Source organism: Vipera berus (assembly GCF_964194415.1).
Source record: "Vipera berus genome assembly, chromosome: 1".
Lineage (NCBI taxonomy): Eukaryota > Metazoa > Chordata > Lepidosauria > Squamata > Viperidae > Vipera > Vipera berus.
The window spans coordinates 253,812,981-253,835,628 of NC_138202.1; the positions used below are offsets into that span (position 1 = coordinate 253,812,981).

The 22,648-nt window shown below is 38.9% G+C and overlaps 1 protein-coding gene across 2 annotated transcripts in view; it reads left to right on the forward strand.

Annotated features, from left to right (window-relative positions):
- The first annotated feature begins 5,187 nt into the window (after positions 1–5,187).
- AFG1L (AFG1 like ATPase) overlaps positions 5,188–22,648 on the forward strand; it is a 72,953-nt gene continuing 55,492 nt past the window's right edge. Inside the window, exons 1-5 of one of the 2 annotated variants that reach the window (XM_081313858.1) lie at positions 5,188–5,309; positions 10,264–10,487; positions 18,842–18,893; positions 19,554–19,655; positions 21,137–21,267. In XM_081313858.1, coding sequence (XP_081169984.1) covers positions 5,210–5,309; positions 10,264–10,487; positions 18,842–18,893; positions 19,554–19,655; positions 21,137–21,267 — 609 coding nt within the window. In that variant the 5' untranslated portion in view covers positions 5,188–5,209. Of the gene's footprint in view, positions 5,310–5,920; positions 5,999–10,263; positions 10,488–18,841; positions 18,894–19,553; positions 19,656–21,136; positions 21,268–22,648 lie in introns of those variants that run through there. The other variant, XM_081313859.1, reaches the window with a different exon arrangement.

Below are 22,648 nucleotides of genomic sequence, written 5' to 3' on the forward strand. Positions count from 1 at the left end.
TATAAAATATATATATATATATATATATATATATATATATATATATATATATATATATATATATATATATGCAAATTATTCAAATTGCTAATAAAGAATTTTGGGAGGCTGATATGATGAGAACATCAGCCTCCCAAAATTCTTTATTAGCAATTTGAATAATTTGCACAAATAATGAGCTGTCATAGTTGACTATATCCTGTGGATAAGCCTTGAGACAGGCCAATACAGGAATGAAAGAGTTAATTAGCAAGGTGCTTTCAAAAAGCCTTCACAAATACTTAACATTATATATATATATATATATATATATATATATATATATATACACATTTATACATATATACACATATATACACATATATATATACACACACACACACACACACACACACACACATATATATATATATATATATATATATATATATATATATATATATATATATATATATATATATATATATATATATATATAATAAATTTAAAAACTGGAATATATATGTCTCCCTAGGATTCATTGGACACATAGCCACTAGGCCAGGGGTCAGCAACCTGAAACAGTGAAAGAGCCACTCGGAACCGGTTCCCTCACAAAAGGAAAAACTGGGAGCCGCAAAAAATGTACATGCGCAGAACAGGGTTTGACTGAAGAGTGGAGCCAAGGCGAAATATGCACCTACCCTGCATATTTGAATTGATTGGTTGAACTTTTTTAGTCCCACTTTTTTTGGGGACTGCACATGGCAGAGGACTGGGAGCCGCAGGAGACAGCTGAAAGAGCCGCATGCGGCTCCGGAGCCGCGGGTTGCAGACCTGTGCACTAGGCCATTGAAAAACAATGTGACCTCCCCTCCCCCTAGAATTTCAATTGTATGCTCTTGACAATATTTTCTTTGGTGCGGAAAAACGTGGTACAGCTGGATCATGCATGTGTATCATTCTCACAGATGCACAGTTAAAAATATGCTTGCAGTGAAAACATGTAGAGAAGAAAAAGTAAACGTCGATAAGATGACATACTTATTCTCAGTCTGTTCTTTAGATTCATTTCTATATTTAGCCAGTATCATGTCTGATATGAATTCCCTAGCACTGTGATTGGAGCTATGACAGAGGGGTCATGTCAATGCCTGAGCAAAGGAGTTCACAATAAGGACTCTGTATTCAGCATGCAAAAATATGCAGTTGTATGAAAAGCAGGAGATGTGCATCACACCACAAACATTCAGTTTTTAGCCTGCTGGATTGCAGATCAAAAGGTTAAAGGAAGGATTTATTAAGAATGAGTAGTGACAATTTAAATAAATCAGATGTTTTTGCCGAAGATTATGCTGTGATTTTCTCCAATTATTCCTGACATTTCACCCATTCATATCGTGATGAGAGTTAATAATCCAAAGAGAGGAAAAAAGACTCTTGTCTCCTTGTTTATTCATTGTTCTCAAGGAGCTAAGCTGTTTATAGAGAGAAGTTATTTGTTATTTAAATCACTTTTTGCCAAAGTTGTTTATTCTCTGTTCGAGTATCTAAAAATATTGTTTTTAGCAAATATGCAATGTCTTTTTGAGATGTCTGTGCAATTCATAGTGATTTGCACACTGGAGTTCATTGTTAAATGGGTCCAGGTGTTGATGAATTTAACATCTGAGAGTGAGCTAACTCATTAAAGCTCAAAAAAGGACACAAAAAGGAAAGCTATTTTTAAATCATATAAAAATGTTATTTGATACAATTAGTAACAGTACAATCGTATATCTACCTTTTTAAGCAAGTCTCATTGAAGTACCTGTGTGTACATTTATACAATAATACATTTTATGTTTTGTAACATAATCCTGAATCCTATTGTTCTAAATTTTATTTAGATTATTAATGTGCTTCAGTTATATCCTTTTTCCATTTCTAGATAAATAAGTGATGTGAGAAAAGGAATAGGAAAACAGAGTTCACAAAAGTAATCAGGCTTAAGATTTCTTGGTTTTATTAGGAATTTAAGAGTGCATTTAATTTTCAGTGAAATCAACGAGATAGTAAAGCTCTTTATTTTAAAATCACACTCACAGAATACAGTCACTATTCACTAATTAAAAAGTACATCATTGTTAACTAACACAATGAATGGAAACGCTACATAATATACAGTATTGACAGAACATGCAAGCAAGATGTGTTGCTTGTGACTGGAGACTGAATGCCAAAGTTAGAAATATTAAGGACGAATATGTAGCTGTATGGCTTAGAAAACAAAACTAAAGCAGGAGGCTAACTTATTAACTTCTTCCAGTCTAATGATTTATTCATAGTTACCATCTCCAGACAGGAAAAAAAATGATACCCACCAGAGGAGTACTGCACATAGAAACCAAATTGACATTATTGCTATAATTAGGTGGAGGAGTTTAGTAAAAGCATCAAAGATATGGGCAGCTGCCGACTGTGGAACAGATCACAAACTGTTCATGTGTAAATTCCTACGAAGCTAAAGCAAAATAAGAAAGCCAGCCACTATGATTCTGAGCATCTACCCTCCATTTTCAAGGGGGGGGGGAAATCACAAATCATATTGAAATCCTGAAGTATGGAATGAAGTTAAGGAAGTAGCTAAAGATAAATGTGAAAAGGGACAGAAGATGAAGAGATAGAAGAAAAGAAACTGGAAGTGAGGGGGGGAACAGGAAGGTGGAGGAGGAGGAGGAGGAGGAGAAGGAAAAGGAAAAGAAGGAAAGCAAAGGAAGGTAAAGATCTCAGGAAGGACCTCAAGGAAGAGTTTTAGAGAGTTGTTTGATATCAGGCCCAAAACCAATTCTGTTATTGTTTCACACCTGTAGACAAAAACATGGGAAACTGAGCACTTTACTATCTGCATCTACCACCTGGGTGTCAAAATCGATCCTGTCCTGCGACGTACTGTGATGTTTTTTTGCCTTCGCAGAGCCAGGGTGGCCATGGCCTATGTGTGACGCATCCGGCCTACAGGCCCCCAGTGTTCTGTACCAGCCTGCTACCGGCCCTGCAGCAAAAGCAGGGACAACCCCTTTTACAAGAAGGCAAGAGGCTGGAATTACGCCTGCCAAATTTATTGCTACAAAAACAAACAGAACAAGATACGAACCAAGAAACAGGAGCTTTAAGAAACAGGAACTATCCAAGCGGTTGCCTTCAGCAAACCAGCCCTCCCACACATTCCCCTTAAATACAGTTCAGGGCGTGGCCTCTCTCTGCCTCCTTCCGAGGTGCCCCATTGCCTTCCTCTGTTTACTCCTGACTGACTGCCTCCTGCGTCGGGCGTCCTTGAACAGGGCCAGCTGTGGGTCATCTTCATCCACGCTGTCAGGCTCACACAGCTGGGTCTGCATCGTGACCAGATGAGAGGGGCCTTGCTGGGGGCTCTCATCAAGCTGTCCAATCCCCTCAGCAAGCTCTTCAACACCCCCCTCCTCCTCCTCTGAGTCGTCCGACCCAACTGCCGAACCCACAGGCTGACCCTGAATCACAACACCCAGTTTGATACCCCTGATCTACCATATACTCTGCAAACTATTAGAGAAGGTCTGTGACTTCATCTCCTTTCTTTCACACATAACATCTAGACTGAGTTGCCTTTTACTCCTCTGGAATGCACCACCTGGGAATCCACCTCCTTACTACTTTCCATCACATCAGAAGACTCATGAGGCAGTATTGCAACAAGATCTGTAAAGCTATTGCAGATGGAAACAGTCAGGAAAGGAAAAGTGGTCCAAAAGATCTCTGAACTCAAAAGGAGATTCCAAACCATTAAAAGTTGCCAGTGCACAGACAGCAACCGATTCAAAGAACATAAAAGAAAGATGGATTATACTGAAACACTATACAAGAATGGGAAGCAAGTGGTACATGACGGAGGGGGAAAAAACTACTCACAACATAAAGTTTTTCATTTTAGTTGACTGTTAACTAGTTTGTTTTGCCAACTGTACGTTTTTATTTATGTAAATAGAGATGGTGAAAACCACACTGTTCTATATTATCATTTTAGCTTAACTGATTTGGTATTATAAAGGTGTGTTGTGAATGCTATGTGCCGTTTATTAAATAAAAACATACATTTATATGGTTTCTTATACATATAACTCTAGGCAGCTAACAATTAAGAATAAAAACAGAATAAAAAACACAGCCAATTACACACACACACACAGTCATGAGTTTTACATTAGTAAGGTTATTTATTTCGTATATATTGCTGCCCATCTCACATAGTGATGCTGAGTAGCATATGAAACAATCCTAATATATAAAAACAAATTAAAACACAGCCAAAATAAATTAAAAAGATAAAAATATGGCAAGAAAAAAAACTAATACAAAGAGTGCATTCCAATTAACCATCATATAACCATCTGCTCCACTCTATCATGGAATCCCCAGGTCAGTTGACAAAACCATGTCTTAAGGTCCTTAAAAATATAGACTTATCGTATAGTTCATTTCACATATAGGGCTTGTTTTGCATCATATTCACTGAATTGTACACACTAACTAGGTTCACCCACCGCAATACTTCAGTATAACAAAGAGTTATAGATTGGTCCCTGCATACATAAAGTTAAATGCAAGCACTGTGTACAAGTCTAACTGACAAGACTTAAAGTCTGAAGAAACATGCAGGGCATGTTTAGATGCTGAAGCCACACCAGAGAAATTATTTTTCTATTAAGAGTAAATCGGATATAAAATATTGGAATTACTCGTTAGTACCGTAGTACATCCGCACGTAATATTCAATACATGCCAAGTTATACCCGTGTTAAGGATCGTAAGAACCTCAATCGTTATGCTCTTTCACGGACTCAGAGGGATATATGACCATAAACATGCCGTATTAAAACAATGCAGTTCTGGTTCTTACCAAACCAATACACAGCCGGCAAAAATCACAGAACCGCAGCCGGCAGAATTGAAGACAGCAGAAATACAACACTTCCCAGCATGCCTTTTGCATCCGGCCGCCTGCAGTCTCTTTGAGCGGAGTCACGTGCTGCATTCTGGAGCTCGTAGTCCGCGTAAAGGGAGAGTCTCTCTGGTTTAAGGGGAAGGTGAATGGAATCAGCCAAGGCTGAGAAAGAAGAAGGCTTTGGCGGAGAGGAGCGGCTGTATTTGCTGCCAATAAAGTTATCTTCAAAAAAGAAGGGGGGAGGGGGAGGGGGAGAGGCAGCACGTCAAGATGGCGGCTCCCGTGTCGCCCTTGGTTACTGGGCGCCGCTTGGTAAAAGCTGCCATTCGACCCGCCGCTCTCGTCCTAACTTGCTGGGCCCCGCGGAAAGGTTAGTGGCGTTTGGGTCCAGGACGTAGGAAGTTGGCTCGCAATCTGTAGGGAGGATTAGGGCTCAGCTGGAAGGTCAACTATCAAAACGGCTCCCTTCATTTCAAGCCCTGGTCGTGACTCCCAGCCCTGCGGGTGGCGAGTTAAAGCGAGCGGCTCGGCTTTCTTTCCTGCACTTGAATCTCCCGGCATCGGCTTTTCGGGAAGTTTGACGCGTATTCCGAAGAGGAACGTCCAGCGTCTTTTTAAAGTTTTGGAATATCCGTGAATGCTAAAAAAAAAAGTTGAGAATTAAGGCAGGCCGTTCTGCTAGCTTTCTCCATTTTAAAAACGTACGGCCTAAGGCAGGGGTCTCCAACCTCGGCAACTTTTAAGACTTGCGGACTTCAACTCCCAGAATTCCCTAGCGGCCTAGCCAGCAGAGCTGGCTGGGGATTTCTGGGAGTTGAAGTTCACAAGTCTTAAAAAGTTGCCGAGGTTGGAGACCTCTGGCCTAAGGATTTTATGCCCCTTTAGGGATGTTCTTCAATTTTATTTCTCATTTGTAATGGAGAGCTGACTTAAAGAATATAAACATTTGTTAGTGTGTACGGATTATTCCCTGAGAAGCGTCTCTTTATATACAATTTGCCAATAGGATGTTGTACGTATCCTTCTTTGGTTCCCGGCAAAGAGAAAACCCTACTTCAGGTTGGTTTTTCAAAGCTCTTCCAGATGCTGCCGTATACAAATTTAGTTATGTTAGCATCAGTGAATCGAAGTTTAACACATAAACCAGGAGGATCAAGCAAACCTTTATGTTTTAATATGTTGTATAATGTTGGTTTTGTGACGAAGTAGAATAAAAAAAATACTTCTGGGTATGGACTGAGCATTGATATCAGAACACGCAGAGCTCTTTGTGGATTATTTTTTAATAGCCATTACCTTTATAGTTGTGGAGCTCTTGTCTTAATGGCAAAAGAGTAGATGGTTGAACATCAGGAACTGCTGGTTTGTCTCTAATAAGGCTGAGTATCCGTACAAGAGACTGTTCATTCTGTGTGGCCCAGAATTGATTGAGATGTGGGGGGAAAAATAACCCCTTCCACCGAAGACTCATCAGTAAACCTTTTTACTGACAAATGGGAAGCTCCCAATGCTGAAAAGCGTTACACTGATGGATTCTGCAGCCTGTACCTTACTGTCACAAAAATTATGTACAGAAAAATACTCTTATCAATTAACATTTTTTCACAAAATATAGATGTACTTTGCAGCTGTTTTGGTGAACTGTCAAGGTTAACAGCTGTCAGATTATATACACAAGTGATAAATACATATATTCAAGCATCTTTTGTTGCAGGGGATGCATGCTAAAAACTTCTTGGAAGTTATAAATTTGCATGCATAGCAATAAGTCCTATGTGCTATAATTCAGTTAGTGCATATTGTGATTATGGAGTGAAAACAACATTTTGGTATCTGCATGTATGTTTTTGTCTTGAAGTTAACACTAGTCTTGCTAGTAGATACTGCTCTAGGAAATAGATGCCCTATAACTGACTTGGATAATGTGTGCTTTTCTATTGATTAATTTTAATTTGTACCAACATAGAATACTATTTACAAATCTTCAAAATTATATTTAACTTGTCACACAGGGAAACCTTTTAGATAACAGATTCATTTTCTTGCCTACTTTGGACAGGCTGAATTCCATCCTACATAATCTGTTTGCTCATAAGAGTCTAGGTTTTAAAATAAGAATGCATGTTAAATTATGTGGAATTTATAAAAGCTAGATTAGGGTGCGTATGTCAGAATCTTTCACACTTCAGATGTATCTGCGTCAGTGTTAGCCAATTCAGAATATGGGAAATTGCAGAATTAGTTTACATCTAGTACAGTGTTTTTCAACCTTGGCAGGTTTAAGATGTGAGGACTTCAACTCCCAGAATTCCCCAGCCAGCCAAACTTAATACCTCAGTGGCAATTATTATAAGATGCATTCTTATTCTGAGAAGAGCAAGAGTCAAAGGTAGTGTCATTCTAATCCATAATCTAATTTATTCAGCATGTGCCTGTCTCTTCATTATTCTCTCCTTTTCTACCAATTCCTTTCACCTCTCCTTTGTTCTCACTAGCTGCTTACTAGAGTAGGGACAGATCTGTCATACTAAAAATTTGAAAAAAAATACTTGTATATATGTAAGAAATAAAAGCTGTAGTAGTGCTCAAAGGAAATGAATTAGAATTAAAAAATGGCTATACTTTAGTACAAAGGAGTGAAATTTGGGGGGGACATAAATAGCAGAGATAGCTGGTACAGGAAGCAACTGTCTGTAAGGAGCAGAACCAACCTAGTGGATGAGAATGACCATCAGGAGTATGATATTCAGAAGTGATACTTAATCACTGGAAGAATAACTATTTCGGTCTCTAGCAGGAGAAGTAGGCAGCATCAAGGTTCCCAACTGAAAAGGAGGCAAGAAGGTAGAATTTTGAACAGCATAGATGATGCAACTAAGGTCACGCTGCACACAGAGATAGCTAATCATCTCAGCTCTCTAGGCTTTCAACTCCTTATTCAGATATTTACTTATTGATGAGGAGGTGCACAGGCATGGTTAGCAAGATTAACCTCTTTATTGTAGATGAGGGAATCCGCACGCATACAGAACATAAACATTGTATTATACAGAAATCAAAGTCCTCATATGATAATTAGTTTATACTACTCAGTTTAAATTCTAGGCCAGTGGTTCTCAACCTGTGGTCTGTGAACCCCTGGGTGACCACGATGTCACAAGGTTTGAAGAAATGTTATGATTTAAAACTTGAGTTAAGTCTTGGGTGTCCGTGACCACAAAAGGTATTTAAAGGGGTCTGTGATGAAGAAAAGGTAGAGAACATTGTTCTAGGCTTTTCCCTCCTTCCTTTCACTGAATATTTGGGCCATTCTCTTTATGGACTTGTAATGCACTGATTTGGGAGAGGACAATTTTCTCTAGTATACGAAGGAGCCAGTGGTTTTTACCTTGGCAGCATTATTTCCAGAAAGATGGATGTTGAGGAATAGCTGCCAAAGCTTAGAAAGGCCATTTATTTTTCCTGGTCATTCTTACTGGGGGAGAAAAAAAAAGAAATCTGCAAGGAATAGGCGCGCTGTGGCTTTTGAAGATCTACAAAAGAATCTGAAGAACTTTGGGGCTCCTGTAGTGTTCTACATCCTTTCTGTCTATAGAAGAGAGAACAACAAAACCAGAATGGAAAGCTGGCAGCCAGGGTTTGAGACATGAGTCCCATACAATGTAAGCTCCTGTTACTTGCCCCAGCTCCTGCTCAACTAGCAGTTCCAAAGCATGCAAATGCAAGTGTATTAAATAGATACCACTTTGGTGGGAAGGTAAAAGCATGCCGTGTGCCTTGGCATATAGTCATGCTGGCCACACGACCATGGAAGTGTCTTCAGATAGTGCTGGCTCCCTTGGCTAGGAAAGGGAGATGAGCGCTGCTCCCTAGAGTCGGACAGAACTGGACAGGGGAAACCTTTACTTTTCTATGAAAAAGTAACAACTCTTGTTTTCTAATAATATATAGAATATTGATATTTATGTGTTAATCCCTATTTTGTGGTGTCCTAGAACAGGGGTATCAAACTCAATTTCATTGAGGGCCGCATCAACATTGCGGTTGCCCTCAAGGGGCCGGGTGGGCATGGCCAGGGTGGGCGTGGCCTACTGGGTGGGCATGGCCAGGGTGCGTGTGGCCTACTGGGTGGGCGTGGCCAGCTCTACATCGTTCGCATCAAGGGTGCCTGTGGGGGCCTGGGCAGGAGTGGGACAGATCTGAGGGTCTCTGGCAGAAGGAGGGTCTCTGGGCCAGGGCCAAGGCAGTGGGGGCCGTTCCCTCACTGTTTCCAGGATGGTTTCATGGGCCGCATGAAACCACTTCGCGGGCCGGCTCCGGCTCCCGGGCCTTGTGTTTGACAGGTCTGTCCTAGAAAGTATCATCTCAACGGCCCAATGAAGGATGCATTATATATATATATATATATTGATCTGCAGTTGTACATGTTGATCTGAAATCAAAGTGAGACTGATGAATTGTAGTGCGCTGAACATGCATTTAGTAATGTGAAGCGTTGAAACCCCTTTTTGCTTTGCATGCTTGTGGTGTTCATGGAAAACACATCAGAAACCTGTGCAGAAGTTTCTGGCCATGCTATCACTGTGTATTATTTTATACTGCGCATATTGAAGGTTATGGGTGTTCTGTTTGTGTGTTTTAAGTCATATGTAGAAAGTAGTCTTGGAATAGAAACAAAGTTTATAATAAATTTTATTATTTATGTCTCATGTTCTTCTGAATGCTGCAGAAGGCTCACAAATTATATGCTAATGGTGAGTAAATTGGACTAAGAAGATAGTGTTTCTCAAACTTGGCGCTTGAAGATGGGTAGACTTCAACTCCCAGAATTCCCCAGCCAGCACAGCTGGGGAATTCTGGGAACTGAAGTCCACCTATCTTCAAGCGGCCAAGGTTGAGAAGCACTGGAAAAAATAATGACTAACCCAAAGTCATCACTAATGACATTAAGGGAGCCAGTTTGGTGTAGTGATTAGGGTCTTGGCCAAGAAACCAGGAGACTGTGAATTCTAGTCCTGCCTTTGGCAGGAAGACCAACTGGGTGACTTTAAGCCAGTTACTCTCTCTCAGCCCAACCCACCTCACAGGATTGTTGTTGTGGACAAAATAGGAGAAGGAAAGTGCATTAAGTTTGTTTGCCGCTGTAAGTTATTTATAAAAATAATAAAGGTGGGATACAAATAAATCAGTGAGCTTTGTGGTCCAAGGGATTCGACCAGAGTTTCTCATTTCAGCCCACTAACTAATTATAGAAGAATAAGATTGACTCTTAGTTCTTCTTCTTCTTTTTTAAAGTAAATAAATGTTTCTCTCATGTCATACAGCATATACAGTTCAGGTAGCAGAGAAAGCTGCTGCTGGTGGTCTAGCAGATGCTAATTTGAAAGCCTTATTGCTTTGCAATGGACCTTTAGAACATTATGAATTCCTTACCAAAGTGGAGCAGCTGAGGAATGATGAACAGCAACGGAAAGTCATGCGGTGCCTGCAGAAACTACATGAAAGTCTTAAAGGGTACAACCTCAGCCCAAAACATATATTATCAAAGGTAAAGTTCTGCCATTAAGCATTTTTGTAGCAGTTTTTGTGTCTGGTTCAAGTGATTTTTCTGAACTTGATTGCAACAGCTCTGTAAACTATGTTATTTAATAATTCCAGTTCATGCCTAAGAGCAGGGGTGTCAAACTGCCGGCCTGCGGGCCAGATGGGTCATGCCGAAACTGCGCCCACCCCATTGCCGGCGATGGAAAAAAAGTCATGATATGTCACGACACATCATGTGACATTGCAAGTTTGACACCCCTGCCTAAGAGGCTGAGACTAAGAAGATAAGACAAAACAAGGCTGAGTATCAGAAATAGTAATGATTACTTGATGATATTCAAGTTATAAAAAGAAACATTGATATTTTTATTCTCCCCAATGCAATTAAATTTAGAAAATTTTATTGATTGAGATATTTTCATGGGAAGTGCCCCAATCCCAAATTGATCTGCAACCTATATTCTGTTCCTAAATAAAACTGACTTGGAAAAAGTTACTAATAACAACTAGACAAAAAGCTCATCTGTCACTGTTCTACAACTTGAAATATACTTAAGTGATGTATTACTATTACCTGTATTACACTGTTCATTGTTATGTCCCCAAGAATGTACAGATTCTACAGAATGTTCTGTCTTTAATATGTGTAGTGTGGAAGGTAGTATCCTGAACCTACAAAGAGGTCTTTGCCAGAAGGTGGCAGAGTCATACCGTAATCTGAAGAAAATAGTTCAGATTTTTGTGTTATGCTGTACTTATTCTAGTTGCTTTTAACATTTCTTTTCAGGACTCTGGTGAAAACTTGCAAGTTTTGTCCCCTAGTACTAGACTAGACAGAGGAAAACATCAGAAGCCTGATCCAGATTAATACCTATTGATTAAACATTAATCTATAGGATAATGTGAAAGAAATGAGCATGAGCCAAGAAGTAAGAATATCAGGCAACATTGATTAAATGAATTGGGTATAAATCAGCAGACAAAGATGGTGATGAGGGGGCCTAATAGATCAATGGTCTATTTAGGAATTCCAAACAGTAAACAACAGTATTTCCCCCAGCTAAGGACTTGTTCATATTTATTGCTAGATAAATTGCAGTTCTTGGATAAGTTGCAGTTTGAATCCTAGGTCCTTCTGTAAAGAAACAGATCTCTTCATATCAGAATGTGGTATAATGGAGAATATATTGGTGTTTTTTAATTTTTAGTAAAATATCATTTAAAGATGTAATCACTGTAAATACTGTAGGCAGTGCTTTTTTTGTAAAAGAAAAAGGTGCCGGAACTCACACATGTCATACAACCCACCTTGCCTATCCTACAAGGTTCCATCCAAAAAAGGTGCCGGAACTCCGTTCTAAGCGTTCTATGAGAAAAAAAGCCCTGACTGTAGGAATTATTTTTGAAGACATAAACTTTAGAAAAAGTATATCATTTAGTTTTGTTGGGAAATCCGCAGCAGGCAAGTGGGAGGGATCAAGCGGCAAGTTAGCCTTGAGTCATTGCACAGCTGCAAGAGACCTAGAATGGCCCCGCCTCCCGATGTCATGTGACTTTATCTGTGTGTACCCAAGAGAGGGTGAGCAATGTGGAGAAATTCTTCTATTATAGATAGAATACAATAGTTAACTTGAACATTTTATATCTGGATCTGCTTGCTTGCCCCTCACAATTTTATATATACCATACTGCTAACCTTTTTTAGCATTTCAAGGATATTTGATCTAGTGGAATATGCAAATTTGTATGTATTATTTAAAAAAGGCAGAGATGTTTATTTTAAGGGGAGATTTATTATCTCCTTCCCCCCTGCTCCCAGGTCAGTTTTGGAAACAGATCATTAAAGCTTCACTTCCTCAAGGAATTTTTCTGTGGAAATCTCCCCTCCAGCCTTATCTATGGGTAAGGAATTCAGCTGATACTTTTAGCCAGCATCTTGCTGGCAACCAAAAACCTTTTAGCATGAACACACAAGCTGTTTCTGATTGAAGTCTTTCCTCTACCCTCACTCTGACATGTTGGAGATGGGAAAGGAGATGATAATGTTAGAGAAGTGGTCCAGAGCAAGATTTCAAGCTAAATTTAATAAAACTTAATTTATATAGGTAATATAGTTCTTGACTTAACAAGATTTCACTTAGTGACCATTCAAAGGTAACAATGGCACTGAAAGAAGTGTTATGACCATTTTTCACATGACTGTTGTAGCATCCCCACGGTCACGCGATCAAAATTCAGGTGCTTAGGAAACTGACTCAGATTTATGAGGGTTGCAGTGCCCTGGGGTCATGTGATCACCTTTTGCAACCTTCTGACAAGCAAAGTCAATAGGGAAGCCAGATTTACTTAACAACCAAGTTACTAACTTAACAACTGCAGTGTTTCACTTAACAACTGTTGCAGGAAAGATCATAAAATGGGGCAAAACTCACTTGACAACTGTCTCACTTAACAACAGAAATGTTGGGCTCAATTGTAGTAAGTTGAGGATTATCTGTATATTTGCACTAATTGCTCCCTTAAGTTTTAAATATTTTTTCTATTTCTGTTCCATAAAAATTATGGGTTGATAGCACTTTTTCAGGGGGTTCTTAGGATCATATCCAAGAGTCTGGAGAACTCCAAGCATCCTAAGTGTCTTGTGTTGTGTATTTTAATTTACAACTAGAACGAACCCTTTTTGAATATATTAGGCATCCCTAAATTGTATATTTCAGCAAATTCTTAGGTGACTAGAAGCTAGTATAACCTCTCCGTGCTACAAAGTTAAATGTGACATCTTTCTGGAAATTTGAATGGATATGTATTATTTGTGTGGAATTATTTACCGATTTAGATTAAGAAAACAATGAACATAGCACATAAAAAAAAGCTTGGATAGCTTTTCAATTAGAACTTTTTAACACTTCCTTAGCAGGAATAAACAGCTCATATCTGATGTTTCTGTTCTAGCTTTTGGCATTTTTCCCACTCTTCTTTACAAATTCTGCTAATTCAGAAATATTCTTGGAGCTTATGTACATTTGTCCTTGAGATCTCCCATAGATTTTCAGTGCTATTCAGATGGGAACTGTGAAGGCCACACTAAAACCTTTATCTTTTTTTCTCCTCAAAATAATTTCTTGTTGATTTGAAACATGTTTCATATTGTTTTCTTCCTGAATGAAATATACAGGCTCCTTTTAGCTCCAGATTCCTCGCTGACTGTGGACATTAGCTTCTATTTTTATATTTAGTTAACTCAACCCTTGAAAAGTATCATAGATGAATATGTATTCATACCCTCGATATTTTTCTCTCCCTCACAAAAGGAGACTAGACCAAAATAATACAGTCATGGCCGAAATTGTTGGCACCCCAGAAATTTTTCCAGAAAATCAAGTATTTCTCACAGAAAAGTATTGCAGTAACACATGTTTTGCTATACACAGGTTTATTCCCTTTGTGTGTATTGGAATACAACAAAAAAGGGAGGAAAAAAAGCAAATTGGACATAATGTCAAACAAAACTCCAAAAATGGGCCGGACAAAATTATTGGCACCCTTAACTTAATATTTGGTTGCACACGCTTTGGAAAAAATAACTGAAATCAGTCGCTTCCTATAACCATCAATAAGCTTCTTATACCTCTCACCCGGAATTTTGGACCACTCTTCCTTTGCAAACTGCTCCAGGTCTCTCTTATTGGAAGGGCGCCTTTTCCCAACAGCAATTTTAAGATCTCTCCACAGGTGTTCAATGGGATTCAGATCTGGACTCATTGCTGGCCACTTCAGAACTCTCCAGCACTTTCTTGCCATCCATTTCTGGGTGCTTTTTGACGTATGTTTGGGGTCATTGTCCTGCTGGAAGACCCAAGATCTCGGACGCGAACCCAGCTTTCTGACACTGGGCTCTACAGTGCGACCCAAAATCCTTCGGTAATCCTCAGATTTCATGATGCCTTGCACACATTCAAGGCACCCAGTGCCAGAGGCAGCAAAACAACCCCAAAACATCATTGAACCTCCACCATATTTCACTGTAGGTACTGTGTTCTTTTCTTTGTAGGCCTCATTTCGTTTTCGGTAAACAGTAGAATGATGTGCTTTACCAAAAAGCTCTATCTTGGTCTAATCTGTCCACAAGACATTTTCCCAGAAGGATTTTGGCTTACTCAAGTACATTTTAGCAAACTGTAATCTTGCTTTTTTTATGTCTCTGTGTCAGCAGTGGGGTCCTCCTGGGTCTCCTGCCATAGCGTTTCATTTCATTTAAATGTCGACGGATAGTTTGCGCTGACACTGATGCTCCCTGAGCCTGCAGGACAGCTTGCATTCCTTTGGAACTTGTTTGGGGCTGCTTATCCACCATCCGGACTATCCTGCGTTGCAACCTTTCATCAATTTTTCTCTTCTATCCACGACCAGGGAGATTCGCTACAGTGCCATGGGTTGCAAACTTCTTGATAATGTTGCACACTGTGGACAAAGGCAAATCTAGATCTCTGGAGATGGACTTGTAACCTTGAGATTGTTGATATTTGTGCACAATTTTGGTTCTCAAGTCCTCAGACAGTTCTCTTCTCCTCTTTCTGTTGTCCATGCTTAGCGTGGCACACACAGACACACAATGCAAAGACTAAGTGAACTTCTCTCCTTTTTATCTGCTTTCAGGTGTGATTTTTATATTGCCCACACCTGTTACTTGCCCCAGGTGAGTTTAAAGGAGCATCACATGCTTGAAACAATCTTGTTTACCCACAATTTTGAAAGGGTGCCAATAATTTTGTCCGGCCCATTGTTGGAGTTTTGTTTGACATTATGTGCAATTTGCTTTTTTTCCTCCCTTTTTTGTTGTGTTCCAATACACACAAAGGGAATAAACCTGTGTATAGCAAAACATGTGTTCCTGCAATACTTTTCTGTGAGAAATACTTGATTTTCTGGAAAAATTTCTGGGGTGCCAACAATTTCGGCCATGACTGTAACTTACTAAACTGAATTTCCTTTAATGTAAGGTATTTCGTTATAAAATTCATGATCTTACTCTGCATCTACAAACCATTCCTAAACATAAAAATTGCTTTACAAATTGTCAGAAAATACTGTAGAGCAGAAAAGAAAAAAGGGGGGAAGTCAGACGGGGATGAGGAAGAAGAAAAAGTAATTTTCCAGAGAAGGAGACAAAAAAAGAAAATGAGAACAATGAAGAAGTAACTGGACCAAAAGAAAGAAGAGAGCCCCATGTTTCTTTTATACTCTGAACTGAGGAGGTTCTTGGATGAGAAGTGAAATGGTTTTCAAGGAGGAAACTGGGAAAGTCCAATTGTCTTTTGAGAAGCACCTGTGGGACATTGTTGTGAAGAGAAAAAAAATAAATGTATTTATATGCTACCCAACTTCCAGTGACTTGTGACAGAGATGGGTATATAGCCTTGAAGTTCATTGCCTCATGGGCTTATCTCAAGTAATCATTGGCCCAACACCTGGACAGAGCTAATTATTATCTGGATCTTTTCTTTTTCTAGTTTTGGGGTTTCAGGGCAGTTGTGGAATTATCTGTTATCTGTATGTAGTTTCCTTGTGGTGGTGCAGTTATGGGGCTATCTGAAGATGGAGGACAGTACTTCTACCAAGTTGTGTGTCTTAATTTCTTCCTGGTCCAAGTGAAATTAACTGCCACCTAAGACCTCTGCAGAACTGAAGATGACTGATGGATCTGGAGAGTTCCCAGAAGACTCTTGGGGAAGTTTCCCAGTAATCTAGCAATTACCTGTTTGGCATTAGGAGGAGACTGGGGTCTAAAAGAAATTGTCCCTTAAGCAATCTCTCTCTAATGGCAGAAAGTGAAGAGGAACTAAAGAGCCTCTTGTTGCGAGTGAAGAAGGAGAGTGCAAAACTTGGGTTGAAACTAAACATTAAGAAAACCAAGATCATGGCATCCGGCCCTCTCAATTCCTGGCAAATAGATGGGGAAGAAATGGAGGTAGTGACAGATTTTATTTTCCTGGGCTCCAAGATCACTGCAGATGGGGACTGTAGCCAAGAAATTAAAAGACGCTTGCTCCTTGGGAGAAAAGCCATGTCAAATCTAGACAGCACACTAAAAAGCAGAGACATCACCCTGTCAACAAAAGTGTGTATAGTCAAGGCGATGGTCTTCCCAGTTGGAATGTATGGCAGTGAAAGCTGGACCATAAGAAAGGCTGAGCGCCAAAGAATTGAAGCCTTTGAACTATGGTGCTGGAGAAGACTCCTGCGAGTCCCTTGGACTGCAAGGCGATCAAACCGGTCAGTCCTAGAGGAGATCAAACCTGACTGCTCTTTAGAAGGCCAGATCTTGAAGCTAAAAGTCAAATACTTTGGCCACCTAATGAGAAGGAAGGATTCACTGGAGAAGAGCCTAAAGCTGGGAAAGATTGAGGGCAATAGAAGAAGGGGACGACAGAGAATGAGGTGGCTGGATGGAGTCACTGAAGCAGTAGGTGTGAGCTTAAATGGACTCCAGAAGATGGTAGAGGACAGGAAGGCCTGGAGGAACATTGTCCATAGGGTTGCGATGGGTCGGACACGACTTCGCAACTAACAACAACAACAACAACTCTGTAAAAGTGATGCTGGGTTGCTCCTTGGTTTTCTGAGGATTTTCAGGAGATGAGGCCACATAAGCAATTCCTAGAGCATTGGCGGAGGAAGAATAAAAATGAATATGACTGAACACAAGTATGGACTGTGGTGATATGCAGAGGCAATAACCGTTGTTGAAATTTAGATAGGGGCAGTGCACCGCCTGGTCCTTTCAGACCTCCCAGTAGTCTTTGATACCATCAATGATGGTATCTTTCTGAAGCATCTGCAAGAATTGTAGCTACTGTTTGACAAAGGTTTTGCTCCTTCAGAAAGTGGTTGTATTTGTTGGGAGAAGAGGAGAGATGGGCTTGGGAGGTGCTGCCCTCCCTCCTTTAATATTTATTTATTTATTTATTTATTTGTTTATTTGTTTGTTTGTTTGTTTGTTTTATATACCGCCCTTCTCCCGGAGGACTCAGGGCGGTGTACAGAGCAAAGTAAGTATACAATAAAGCAATAATAAAACAAATAAAACCCCAAATCTATCAGGCCAGGCCGGCTTGCTGGAGAGGGGCCATATGGAGATTTGGGATGAGGTATGGTCAGTTTGCTGATTATATTTAATTATACATTACTACTCTTGGCCCAGTGGGGAATGCCGGGAAGGTTTTGTCTAGAGGCTATCAGAGTCTGGATGAGAGAAAGTGGTCTAAAATTGAACACCAGTTGCTTTTTGTCCATCACCTTCTATCGTTTTCAGTAGTCTTTCTTGAAAGAGGTAGCACTACTCTTGAGAGAACGAATCTGTTACTTGGGGGGGGGGGGCTTACAGGAAGGGTGCTTCTGGTTTTCTCTGAGAGCAAGTACAGGTTGTGCCCAGAAGACGTTTGTCCACTCTGGCTGTTGTGACCTAGAGCAGTTGCTACAGAGAATCATTCCCTCATCATGATGCATTACTCATGGGGTTTGAAGACCACTTAGAACCTGTAGCTGTGCAAGATGTAGAGACCTGTGTGTCATAGATATTGAATAGTGTGTTTGCGCAACAGCGGTACTACGTGCCTTGCACTGGTTGCCAGTAGGCTTCCAGAATCAGTTCAAAAGCTAGTTTTAACCTATAAAATTATACATGGCCTAGCACCTTCGGCAGTGTCTCCTCCAATTGGATTTAACTGGTGTCTCTCTCAAGAGAAACTGCTAGTAGTGCTTGAAGTTGGGGGTGTGGAGACATTGTTTTTACACGACAACCTGTTCCTCTGGAATGGTACCCCCTTGCGAGTAAGATTGGTTCCATCAATAATAAGCTTCCAGAAAGCTAGCTGAAACTGGGTTACTCTTTGAGGTTTTGAGTGAACTGTGAGGGTTGTGTTATTTTGATTTCACCTAATTTTAATTGCATTTTCTGTGGATATTTTCACTGTGATATTTTATCATTGTTGTGAACCTTCAAGAGCTGCAAAATGTGATTATACATGTGTGTGTGTGTGTGTGTGTGTGAATGAAATGTTTACATGTAGTTTATAATTTTCACTATAGAATTATTGGAAATGCTCAACCTACTGGGCTTGAAAAGATATTAAAAAGAATATTTAGTTTTTTTGTCCTTCCCAATTTCCCTTATTGTGTGCTTGATGAACCAAAATAATATTTGAGCTTTTCAGCAGCAGAGCAGGCTTTGTTCTTTTTAATGCAATAGCTGAATTGAGTTTGCAAGCTATATTGACTTTGCAATAAATATATCATGTTGTTTTCTTATTTTGCTGTTGTCCAAGGCGAATAAAATATAATCATTTTCTTAACTTGCAGCTTTTTACAAGACGTAAACCTCCAAAAGGCCTTTATATCTATGGTGATGTTGGTAAGTTGAAAGATTTTAACTGAAATATGGCCAATTTTTTAAAGCATATCTGCACACTTTCCCAGATTTATAGCTAGCTAATAAGCCAACTTTCTTTTCCAATGACAGCAAAGCACCCTGGGCAGAGCTACTAATGACCTGTATTTAGTTTGCTTTGACATTACAGAGCAAATCAAAGCTCAGAGCAATGTCAGGTAATGAAACGGATCAACATAGTGTGCTTTTGTGATTTGGGATCCCTGGACCATGTGAGCCTTGATTGCATATGGCAGGAAGGGCACTGGTTTTGATGCCCTTGTTATGTGGAAGGGGGATGTTAGTTGAGGTGAATACTTGGTCTGACCAAAAGATGTATTTACGACTAATCTATTTTAAAAAAAGAACTGAGGCATCCTCATTTATTTTTAGGGAATAATGCTCGGTATATTTCAGATAGAAACAATAATTGCATTTTTTTTTATTTTGATATATTTTAGATTCATATAATACAAATGATCCTGCCCATGTTAGTTGAAGTCTTGCATCAAAGATAATGATTTTGTACTGTTCAGATCACGATTATGATTTCATTAGCTCAATGCTAATGAACAGTCATTACTGTAATCAGTACATAGTGTTTTAAATTAACAACCTGTTGGTTATGTGTGTTTTTATTTGAAGGCACAGGAAAGACAATGGTGATGGACATATTTTATTCTCATCTACAAGTAGAAAGAAAAAAGAGAGTCCATTTCCATGGCTTCATGCTTGATGTGCACAAAAGTAAGTTTAAATCTTTCTGGTACAATACAGTATGTTACAGGTATCTTCCATGTTATCTGTCATCCTGCTTCTTCTTAATTCTTTGTCTGGCACCCACCAGAAGACTGTCAATTGAAAGCCGAAAAGAAAGGAATTAATGTAGACAGTATGGGGAAATTTTCAACTTGATTTTTCAGTTAGAATAGAGCTGTCTTGCAACACCCCTAGGAATTAATTGAGGGAAAACATTGAGGATTTGAGGAAGTAGGTTCATTTCCCTTGAATGAGTAAGTACCAGTGGACAGTCAATCACTTATTTAATTCATTTGTACTTATTTGCACGATTAAAAATTCAGAGCATCTGCTGGAATGTGGTGATATATGCTCTTGCCACAATTATATAGAGAGAGATTGAACAACATTGTGAAAATACCTAAACCTTTTATAGTAGTCCCCTGCAAGTGAAGAGTGAACTAGTGTTATAATGTACAGTATTTGTTGGTCTTTCAGTTGCCATAAGGCCATCATTTAAAAGTTGAATAGCAAAAAGATAAAATGTCAAGTTGAAGGTAGAACAGGATAGAAAAAAGTAACTGATTTTCACCAAATGCTGTAGGTATACACACAGAGAGAGAGAGAGAGAGAGAGAGAGAGAGAGAGAGAGAGAGAGAGAGACAGAGAGAGAGAGAGACAGAGAGAGAGAGAGAGAGAGAGAGAGAGGATAGATTAGAATTCTCATTGTTCTGACTAGTGGCTGAATTTTTGTGACATCAAAGAATATTTCCATTCTTATATCAGCATTTGTGATCCTAAACAAGGGGAAAGTTAGCATGGGCCAAAACATGTACTCGTCCTTCTCAGTGCCAGGAAAAAAAAACCTTTTCCATAATGAACTCTCCTCTTTGCAAATATACAGCTTTTTGCCTAATATAGTAAATGAAATAGATGGTACAATGTACACGTCGTTCACTTATTTAGAAACTACAGGTGAAGATTTAGTTATCTATTTTAATATACAACGATCTTCTATTTTCCATTATATTAACATTTAGTCTTTAAAGCTTCCTAGTCTTTTGTCAGATTTCTCTGTTATTTCCTTGTTCTCGTTTCTTTGTTTTTTGCTCTAGTCTGTGAACTTAACATTTGTTTCTCAATAGTATACAGCAATATCAACATAGACAATGTGCTTTTTATATATAGTTATACAGAGAAGAAAGACAAACTGAATAATATACCTTGTTGGGTATTATCTTGACCACCTTTATGATATTCTGTATATTTTGCAAAGAGGCAAAAAGCTGACGGATGTTGCATGAATCAAGGATGCCCACTGGGGGGGAGGATGCTTGTAGTTGTCATTGCTTTTCCAAAAATTGAACAAATGGAATTAGCACAGAATTACTATGTCAAAACTTACTTCTGTTAACATGTAAATATAATCTTTGTTTTGAGAGTCTATTTCCAGCATGTTTACTAAGTATCTTGCAAAATGTTCACTTCAGGAATACATTGCCTTAAACAGAGTCTGCCAAAACGAAGAGCTGGATTAATGGCTAAATCATATGATCCAATAGCTCCTATAGCTGATGAAATAAGTGAGGAAGCTTGTCTCTTGTGTTTTGATGAATTTCAGGTAAGTAAGAATATATTATAAGAGATTTACATTCCTCTTTTCCTGGGGAAAAACATGCCTGATAGCAATATTTTGTACTGCTGTTAACTTTCTAGGCTGTAGGTGTTTTTTTATATTTTCTCATTGAAGCATTTATTTACTCATATGCTTGGACAAGCAAAATTTGTCACAGTTAATATGATCTTGAATACATGAAATTTTAGATGCATGTAGCTGGTATGGTTATATCAGTGCTATCTGCTAAACTGGAATCTTTTTTTGAAAATGCACAGTCTGGTTTATATTACACTTACATTCAATTCTAAAATGTTATTTAATCATACATTCTGCACACACAACATATGTATTGTACATCTAAATAAGTGTGTCTCTGTATTATTAGTATGTGGATGTATTTCTATGCATACACATACATATGAACATACACATATATATGCATACATACACACACCATTCATATTAAGACTTGTCCAATTGAGTCTTTGCTTTAATTATATATTTTGGAAATATTTGAGCTTCTACCACCCATACTTTACCCACATTCTCATAGATTATGGCCTATGTTGCTCCAAATTAAAATTGTCAGTGTAAGCAAAGGTATAATACGTACATGTAACCTTCTCAATAGTCAAAACTTCATTCCGAGTAGACATTCATAGGTTATTTATTTATATTATTTTAACTTGTTTTCTTTTTAAAATAAAATAGGTTAATTAAATCCTTCAAGATCTAGAAATTAAAATCATAAAGCAGCACCCATTGTAACACGTCCTCATGTCTTGGCTTCAGATATATTAACGTCCCAGTTTTGGGGAATGTACTTTCTGACTCCTGGCAAATGCTTGGATTAGTCTCAGCTCTAGAAGTAGTTTGCAGTTGTCTTCTTCCTAAGGTTAAGACTGGCCCAAGGTCACCCAGCTGGTGTATTTTTCCTAAAATGGGACTAGCACTCACAGTTTCCTAGTTTCTATACCATACCGATTCTCTTCTTTTAACATTGCCATTGAAATATGACATCCAGTATTTTGATTTTCTTAGTGTCTCAGTTATTATGGACAGTACTGATGCTACTTTGTAATTTTCTTGCATTGCAGTTACAGAACAGTATATAGATTATTTTTGGAAGGAGAACAAAATAGCTATGCTTGGAGCAGTGAATGTATTTCTGAACCGAAATGCATTCTTTTTTTTCTGGGCTTCATGAAGCATTTTCACTTCATAACTTCCTTATTCCACAAAGGCCTTTTTTATTCTGTAGGTGCATATTTATGCTTCAAAGCTGAAAACAGGATTTTCTGCAATTTTTAGTTGACAGAAGAACACTATATAGTTGTCATCCAAATTGGTTTCAGTTTGGAAGTTTAAGAATCCCAGATCAGCG